Genomic DNA, 7942 nt, shown 5'->3' on the forward strand with positions numbered 1-7942 from the left:
ATAATATTAATCTTTGCACTATATGCTTAAAAGTTCAAATCTTCTTTTAGTTGATGATTGACATTTCTTCTGCGTCGCTCTTGCGAGCGACCATGAGCCCCTCTCCGCCACCACACCCAAGCCTGACTCTCGTGCCTCCTCTCCCTCGCCGCTGCCGGTGGACGTCGCTAGGCAAAGCCTGTGCGGCGTCGGTGGCGGCGAGGCCTTCCTCTCCTATTTGCTAGGTGTGGGGAGCATGAGACGCCTTCTCTGGCGAGGGCGTGGTGCTCGGCAAGGGGCGCCACCGGTGGTGTCTTGCGACAGCGGCGCCCGAGGGCGAGGCCTTGCAATGATGATGCAGAGGAGTCCTTGTAAGTTGCGTGCTCGGAGTCGTCCTACGATGACCATGGGTGGCACGGATCGCCGGTTCCTCGGCCACTCTAGGTCTCTTCGCCTAGGTCCGGTGGGGATTGGACTGACAGACCTCCTCCGGCGGAGTGGCGTCGTGGTGGCGCTGGTGAGCCGCCGGCGGTCAAGGTGTGAGATCCGATCTGGGCCTCAGGGCTGTTCGGGGCATGTGGTCGCGCGGAGGTGCCTTTCGCTCTACGACCAGTCTGTCAGGAAGTGGGTTGGTGGCGAGGGGGCTTGCCAGTCTTGCGAATAAAGGTGTCGGTCCTAGGATTCATCTCACACCATGATGATGACCCGCTTGACGTTTTTCCTCCTTGATCTGTCCGGAGTCAGTCTGTTGCTAGGTGTGGGACATGTCTTTGGTTTCATGGTGAAGTCAGTCACGAACAATGGTATGGAAGCCAAGATCTGATGACTAGTAATGATGGTTCGAGTCACAACGGCGATGAGGAATTGACTTAGTGTTTCGTGACTTGGAGCATCGACAAGTGGGGGCAACAACGCAAGAGAAGTTCAGGGTCTAAATTTTCAGGGTGAAAAACCAATGTTTGGCCTTAATTGGTTATATTTGGCAATGGTCTTGTTGAAGATACTATTTTGTGAGCGAAGACTTTCTCCATGGTGAGAACATATCATCTATGATCAGGGCAACGATGACGCTTGTGCATTGTTTCGTTCTTTTTTGGAAACAAGACCCTCAGGCTCAGCTTTATATTGAAAGCTTAAACATAGTATTAGAACATCAGCCCCACGAAGGAGATACCCAGCAAATTCAGCCTCTACAGGCCATAACATCAATCCTCTATCTACACCAGTAGAGATAAGACTACATCTACCAAAGCTTAACACAACACAAAGCACCATATCCAGTGAGACATGCAAGCAGAGACACACAATAAGAAAAAAAAATCAATCCAGAGCTACGGCTAAGCCAAAGACGAGGACTGACCTAAATTCACGCCACCGTATCGCTGTGTGCGCGTCCACTATCCACACCGACTCCAGTGTACCGCTGGCTCCCCCCCTCAACTTGAACAGATCTGGAAAAAGAGATACTCCCTCCGTCACGTCAAACATGTCGCAGCTCCCCCTCCGCACAGTACATTTTCTCTTTTGCAATAACCCCCCGATACATCCTGGTCGTTTTAAATGTGGGCTTCTAATCAAATTTGAAATACGGCTTCTTCTCCGTCGTCGTCGATCCTTTGCTCCGTCGCCGGCCTGCTTCCGTCGAGCAGACTCCGGCCTACTGGACGCCCACGAACGCACGCTAACATACCGCAGACGCCCACGCCTCCGCAGCTCCGTCGCCGTCTGCCGTTCGCCGTCGATGAAGGTAGTCTCGCCGCCTCCGCAGCTCCATCGCCGTCTGCCGTCCGCCGTCGAGTAAGGAAGTCTCGCCGCCGAGGCCAGAAGAAGCTTGCCGCTGCCTCTCCGCTACGGCTAGAGCTCCCCTGCTGCTCGCGCGCGCCTCGCGGCTGCTCCCCTGCTGCTCGCGCGCGCCTCGCCGCTGCTCCTCTGCTGCTCGCGCGCCCCTCTCCGCTACTCCTCCCTGCGGCGCAGCGCCATTGCTCCCCTGCTGCTCGCGCGCGCCTCGCCGCTACTCCTCCCTGCGGCGCGGCGCCGCTGGTCCTTCTCTGCGCCGCTGCTCCCTGCTCCGCGGCCGCGACTCAGCTCGTCCACGTCCCTGCTCGTCGCCTGAACAAGAACGTGCTGCTCTGTTGCTCACCACCGTCCTGAACTGTTGCCCGTCGTCCTCCCCTGATGAAGAAGGTGTTGCTCCCGTTTCTCTGAAGAATATAAGGTACAGATTCAGTTTCTTGTGCAATGTTGACTGAAAAACTGAAGCACTGCATTTATGTTTGTAAAATGAAATTGCAGTACTTTCTCTTTTTCTGTGAATATGTACTTCCAAGTTCAATTGCAAAGGTGTATATGTTGAAATTGCACAAAAAATCAGCAATATGGAATATGGAATATGTCCTTCCAAGTTCAATTGCAAAGGTCGTTTGGGTCTTTCATTCTTTCTTGGTCCATGTATACCAACCTTCATATGGAATACTGATCTACCATGGCAACACTCACCGCCTTTGCTTCCGCTGGGCTGGGAACGTTTGGCAACCCATTTGAAAATTTGAAGTTGCCAGTGAACATAGCTTCTTTATTTGTTGTTCAAAAGTTCAGGTATAGAAGAACTTGGTGAGATTAAATATTCAAAAAAAAAACTGACATTCCTGTGCATGATGCTGTTATGAAGTTTGGCATCATCCACCTGAAAGTCATAAGCCAGAACTGAAACTCATGCTTCGTTGTCAATCTTGGTTTGACAGTAACTACTCTTGTTTATAATTTCAAAGCATAACAGTAACAATTGACAGTAACTTGCAATATTTACTCCAATATTGACAGTGACGAAATCAGTCGAGGACCAAGAAAACAAAACAAAACAAAAAACAGCAAGAATATCTCAAGCTTAGTTCCAACCAACTGCAGCGAGGCGGCGGAGATACTGTAAGGTAGCAGAGAACCATACATATTTTTCCTAGCATGAACAACACAGAATCATGACATCTAAGTACCCATGTTCAAGTTCTAAGATCAGGCATGAACTGTTACGCATCACAAATTGGAGTTATTGTAAACTGACTACGCATCATGTATCACATGTTTGCACTAGTATCATGAAGGCTTACCTGACCGCGCATTTGGGCCTCTTCATCTTTCTTCCGATCATCCAACTGAGATAACTTCTGTGTTAGGAGGCCAAAAGTCAGTAAACAACATAAGTGTATAAGACTATTGTTTTTTTATACATTTATACATTTGCAGCACTTGAAAACAAATAGTGGGGAGGTCATGAGAGACAACAAGATGAGCCTCAAAATTGACAAGGAAATTGTGCTCTCCAATGAGTAAGTTTTTAAATTTACACCTACTTTTGTCTTAGCAATTTTAGTTGTGATTTGCTAATCTTCTCTTTGCACAGCTTTGTACTAGGACAAATTGCTGGTGTACTTAATCGTCTCCGCGGTAGGAAGAGACTACCTCGTGATGCACTGGATGCGTGGAAGTATACCCTGATGCGCCAAAAGGACATCTTCTCAAAACCTTTGGTACACGGTAAGATACTATGCTCGATTCAGCTGGTGTATTCTTGTTCTCAAAATGTTGACGATGTCATTCCCCTAATCTCGCTCTTTTACAGGAATGTGTAATGACCTACAAAACACCTACAAGGTTGAATTCCCTCGGATGAGTGACTATGGGAAGCTCAAGATGAGACTCGTGAATCTTGATCTCAACTCAAGCCCAACATATGATGGTGTACTTGATCTCAACTCAAGTCCAGCACATGATGAAGCTCAAGATATGGTGGCTGAACAACCTGATGAAGCTCAAGATATGGTGGCTGATCAACCTGATGAAGCTCAAGATATGGTGGCTGATCAACCTGATGAAGCTCAAGATCACCATAGAGGCCTAGATCTCAACTTAAGCCCAGTACATGATGGTATACTTGATCTCAACTCAAGCCCAGCACATGATGAAGAACCTAATGAAGCTCAAGATATGGTGGCTGATCAACCTGGTGAAGCTCAAGATATGGTGGTTGATCAACCTGGTGAGCATCGTAAAAAAGATCTGACAAATGAGGAGAGATATGGTGCTTATTTTGCTCTGGAAGTAATTAAGAGTAGAGACGGAAAGTTTCAAACAGAAGACAAGGAGCTTGTAGCAAGCCTGCTTAACACAAGTGTACGGACAGTCGAGCGAATCTGGGAAAAAGCTCAAAAGCAGCTTGCAGAAGGTCAACCAGTTGATGTGTCGAACAGGAAGAAGGGCAATAGTGGCCCTAAAAGGAAAGATTTGGAACTCTCGAGGATAACAACAATACCACTAAACAAAAGAAGGACAATTCGATCTCTAGCAAAATCTCTCGGTGTTAACCGCTCAACATTACACCGAAGGTTTAAGTGGGGTGAGCTGAAGCGCATCACTGATAGCGTAAAGCCATCGATGACACTAGCTAACAAGATACAGAGGTTGCAATTCTGCATGTCTATGCTTGATGAGAAGCCCGATAAGAACTTGCAATGCAGATTCAAGGAAATGGACAACATGGTCCGTATTGATGAGAAATGGTTCGACATGACGAGAGTGAGAAATACATACTACCTACACCCCGAAGAACCGAAACCATTGCGCAGCGTGAAGAACAAAAATAGCATTGGAAAAGTGATGTTCCTCACGGCTGTTGCCAAGCCAAGGTATAGTGAAGATGGTGTAGTCACGTTCGATGGGAAAATTGGCACATGGGCCTTTGTCAAGAATACTCCGGCTCTTAAAAGGAGTAAACTCAGACCCAAAGGAACAATCGAGATTAAATCAGTGAAAGTTACCCGAGATGTCATGAGGGATTACATGTGTAATCTGGTGATTCCCGCCATCCAGGACAAGTGGCCCGATGAAGATTTGGGAAGAACAATTTTTATACAGCAGGATAATGCAAAACCTCACCTCCTCCCTCACGATGCCGGTTTCCGAAACGCAGTAGCACAAACTGACCTAGACATTAGGTTGCTACAGCAGCCTCCGAATAGTCCAGACATGAATGTGCTTGATCTATGCTTCTTCAGGTCTCTACAGTCCCTTACTGATACGAGAGCACCTAAAAATATTAGGGAGCTGATAGAGGGCGTGGAGGAAGAATACAAGAACTACGAGGTCAAGAAACTAACAAGAAGCTTCATGACGCTAAAGACATGTATGATTAAGGTAATGAAGGCTGAAGGAGCAGTAGGATATGATATCCCCCACATGGGAAAGGATCGCCTTGAGGCGGAAGGAAGGCTAGAAGAGGTAATGGATGATCTATCTATCTCGGCGAACGTACTTCAGAAAACCAAAGACCTTATAGTCTAGTACATCAAGCAAGCAGCAGAAGAAGCAAGCAACCAGCATCAAGCAGGTAACAAACAAGCAAAAATGGAAACAGGAGAAGCAAGCAGCAGCAAGAAGCATGCGAAGCAAGCAAGCAAAAAAAATGGCAAGCAAGTAAGCGAAGCAAGCAGCATCAAGCATGTCGCAAGCAAGCAAGCAGATCAAGAGGAGCAAGAGAAGCAAGCAAGCAAAAAAAAGGCAAGCAAGTAAGCGAATCAAGCGAAGCAAGCAGCATCAAGCAGGTCGCAAGCAAGCAAGCGAATCAAGAGGAGCAAGCGAAGCAAGAGATGTATAGACATTAGTTGTTATACCCATGTTTAGACAGTACAAAGTTGATTAATGTTACACAATCCATCGATGTCCATATTTAACAGGTTGTAAACTCTTTGGTCTATACCAGACAGGGAATATCAAAGGGATTTCTTTTGTTCGTTCATGTTACTGGTTTGCTTTTTTACTCTGAATTAATGATGGAATTTCTAAGCACAACCTACAGAAACAATCAAGTTCTTATGCCCTAGAAACAATCAAGTTTTGTAAAACCAGGGAGCAATTGTGAACTGCACAGTTTTGGTTATGAATGTACACGTTCCTGATCCCCAACCACCCAAACTCCTTTGGCCTGGCAACAATGTCCCAGGACACAAGGCAATGGCGACCCAAGAACATAGGCCTTGTTTGTCACTGACAATTAGGTGCTATCAAATCTAACTCCCAATTCTAAAGATAGCCGCAAGTAAAATAAGATCGAGGTAAGTTGCTTACTGCAAGTAACATAATCAAATGCCAGTAAAACTGTAACCATAATCAAATACAGTGGTGCAAGTATACTTCCTGAATCTATCTGCCTGATCAAAGTACTGCTACTACCGAGTACATCACACTTTGATGAATCTATCTGCCCAAACTACTGTATATTTCAATGAATCAAAACTGAAGCTACGATGTAAACTGAACCGGAAGTTGATTAATGTTACACCAATCAAGGAAGTTCCAGCCATGAGATGTGACAATCTTTGGTTCAGTTTTCAAAATTGAAAATACTCCTGCAGTACTCCTAGAGCAATAATCCTCAAAATAAACCTTGCTGGAGTATCTTTTTTTGTTAATGTATTGTGCAGATCGCAACAGATGAAATCGTTAACATCACAAAGTCACATCTTCTACTCCGCAACACTAGCAAGCTGTGAACTGAACCGGAAGGGGAGAGTGGGCAAACCTGCATCGCAGCCGCGAACTGGCCGAAGACGAGGAACCAGTGCTGCTTGGCGACCGGACATGGTGAAGAGCCACCAGAGAAGCAGCGAAGCATCATCGACGGGCGTCCTGCCGCGTTAGTCCCCATGCCCTCCAGATCGAGCGCCACGGCACGAGCAACGGACCCCCGCCGCTGCTCTGGGGCGAATCCGTGGTGGAGGAGCCACTCACCACGCCACCTCAAAAGCATCAACTTTTTGGCCAGTGTAGTGGATGTGAGGATTCACGCCCGAGGGTGAGGACCGGGAGTAGGTAGCGGGGGAGGACGGGGAGGAGGCGGAGGAGATTTGCGCGTGCGAGGGCATGGTGGTCAACCGCCGGAGTACGCCGACCGGTACGAATTAATGGAGAAAGAGTAGACATTTAGTCCACAAGTGTGGATGAAGGCGGGGGGAGAGAACCTGAAGGAGGCACGGGGGAGCTGCGGGCTAGTGGACGGGAGGAGGCAAGGGGGAGCTGCGCGGCTGTGCCGTCGGCGCGGGCGAGGGCGCAGGCATTGGGGCCGGAGATGGAGCGGCAGCACTACAGAGAGGAAGGGGACGCGGAGTTCAGCCGAGGAAGAAGAGGTGGGAGGACCGCTCGGTTTGTCGGGAAATTCTGAGGGTTTTTTTGCAAAGGAAGTCCGTCCGACAAGTTTGACGTGACGGAGGGAGTACAACAAATCCAAGATGAGACGCGGGTAAAGTCATCAACCGAAGAGGCAAATCACCAAAGGAGGATCATCGATGGGATTGCCACATGTTGGATGGATCATCGTTGCGCCAGCCAGCAATCTTATCAACAACGAGATGGTCCAGTGTCTCATCTAATCTCATCTCCTCTGTTCGACGAGTAAAGAGCCAAAATCTAAGCTGTCACACACGACGCACGCGTTAGATACACCCCTCCTTTCATATTTATAGATGGAACGTCAGTTTGAATTTCGATCGAATGTGGGGAGTGTTGTGGCGGGAAGAGGTTCCACTAAATTTCGGCTCTCTCTCTCAAGGTGCAGAGATACGATGGACTGTTGCGATGAAACGTGCCCACGGATCGGTGACGTGGAGAAGTAGAAGGCAAGTTTTAAACACCGGCGTATCATGCAAACTAACTAATATCTTCTCCCTTAATTTAGGCAAGCCAGGTACATTTGTTTGTGTCATGCATGTGATGGGAATTGATTCGAGTAATTGTATGCCTGCTCGGTTTCCACATTCCCAGAATAATGGACCGTTTTCACAGCCCAGAATAAAATGCGATGCCTTTTTCTCTTCTCCTATTTTCACGGGACCGGATGACAAATCGTCCGATGCCTAAAATAAGTCTTCTCTCCATGATGTACGGCCTGGTGAAGTCATGGGCTAGATGGAGAAAT

General features: G+C 47.7%; 2 protein-coding genes across 6 annotated transcripts; one reads left to right on the forward strand and one right to left on the reverse strand.

Moving 5' to 3' along the window:
* Positions 1-2024: 2024 nt before the first annotated feature.
* On the reverse strand, positions 2025-7053 carry LOC124666836. Of its 2 annotated transcripts, none has more exons than XM_047204168.1 (3): positions 6551-7053; positions 3084-3137; positions 2025-2180 (listed from the first exon to the last, which is right to left on the reverse strand). In XM_047204168.1, the coding sequence occupies exons 1-3, from the start codon at positions 6776-6778 to the stop codon at positions 2061-2063; spliced, it is 402 nt and encodes a 133-aa protein (XP_047060124.1). In that variant the 5' UTR covers positions 6779-7053; the 3' UTR covers positions 2025-2060. The 2 variants fall into 2 exon arrangements, with proteins under 2 accessions (XP_047060124.1, XP_047060123.1); XM_047204167.1 differs by having other exon boundaries at positions 3084-3140.
* On the forward strand, positions 2048-5753 carry LOC124666835. Of its 4 annotated transcripts, none has more exons than XM_047204163.1 (4): positions 2048-2906; positions 3220-3302; positions 3377-3510; positions 3596-5753. In XM_047204163.1, the coding sequence occupies exons 2-4, from the start codon at positions 3247-3249 to the stop codon at positions 5311-5313; spliced, it is 1908 nt and encodes a 635-aa protein (XP_047060119.1). In that variant the 5' UTR covers positions 2048-2906; positions 3220-3246; the 3' UTR covers positions 5314-5753. The 4 variants fall into 4 exon arrangements, with proteins under 4 accessions (XP_047060119.1, XP_047060121.1, XP_047060118.1 ...); XM_047204165.1 differs by having other exon boundaries at positions 2048-2901; XM_047204162.1 differs by having other exon boundaries at positions 2048-2194; positions 2800-3302.
* Positions 7054-7942: the final 889 nt, after the last annotated feature.

The sequence above is a fragment of the Lolium rigidum genome, chromosome 6 (genome assembly GCF_022539505.1).
Source record: "Lolium rigidum isolate FL_2022 chromosome 6, APGP_CSIRO_Lrig_0.1, whole genome shotgun sequence".
Lineage (NCBI taxonomy): Eukaryota > Viridiplantae > Streptophyta > Magnoliopsida > Poales > Poaceae > Lolium > Lolium rigidum.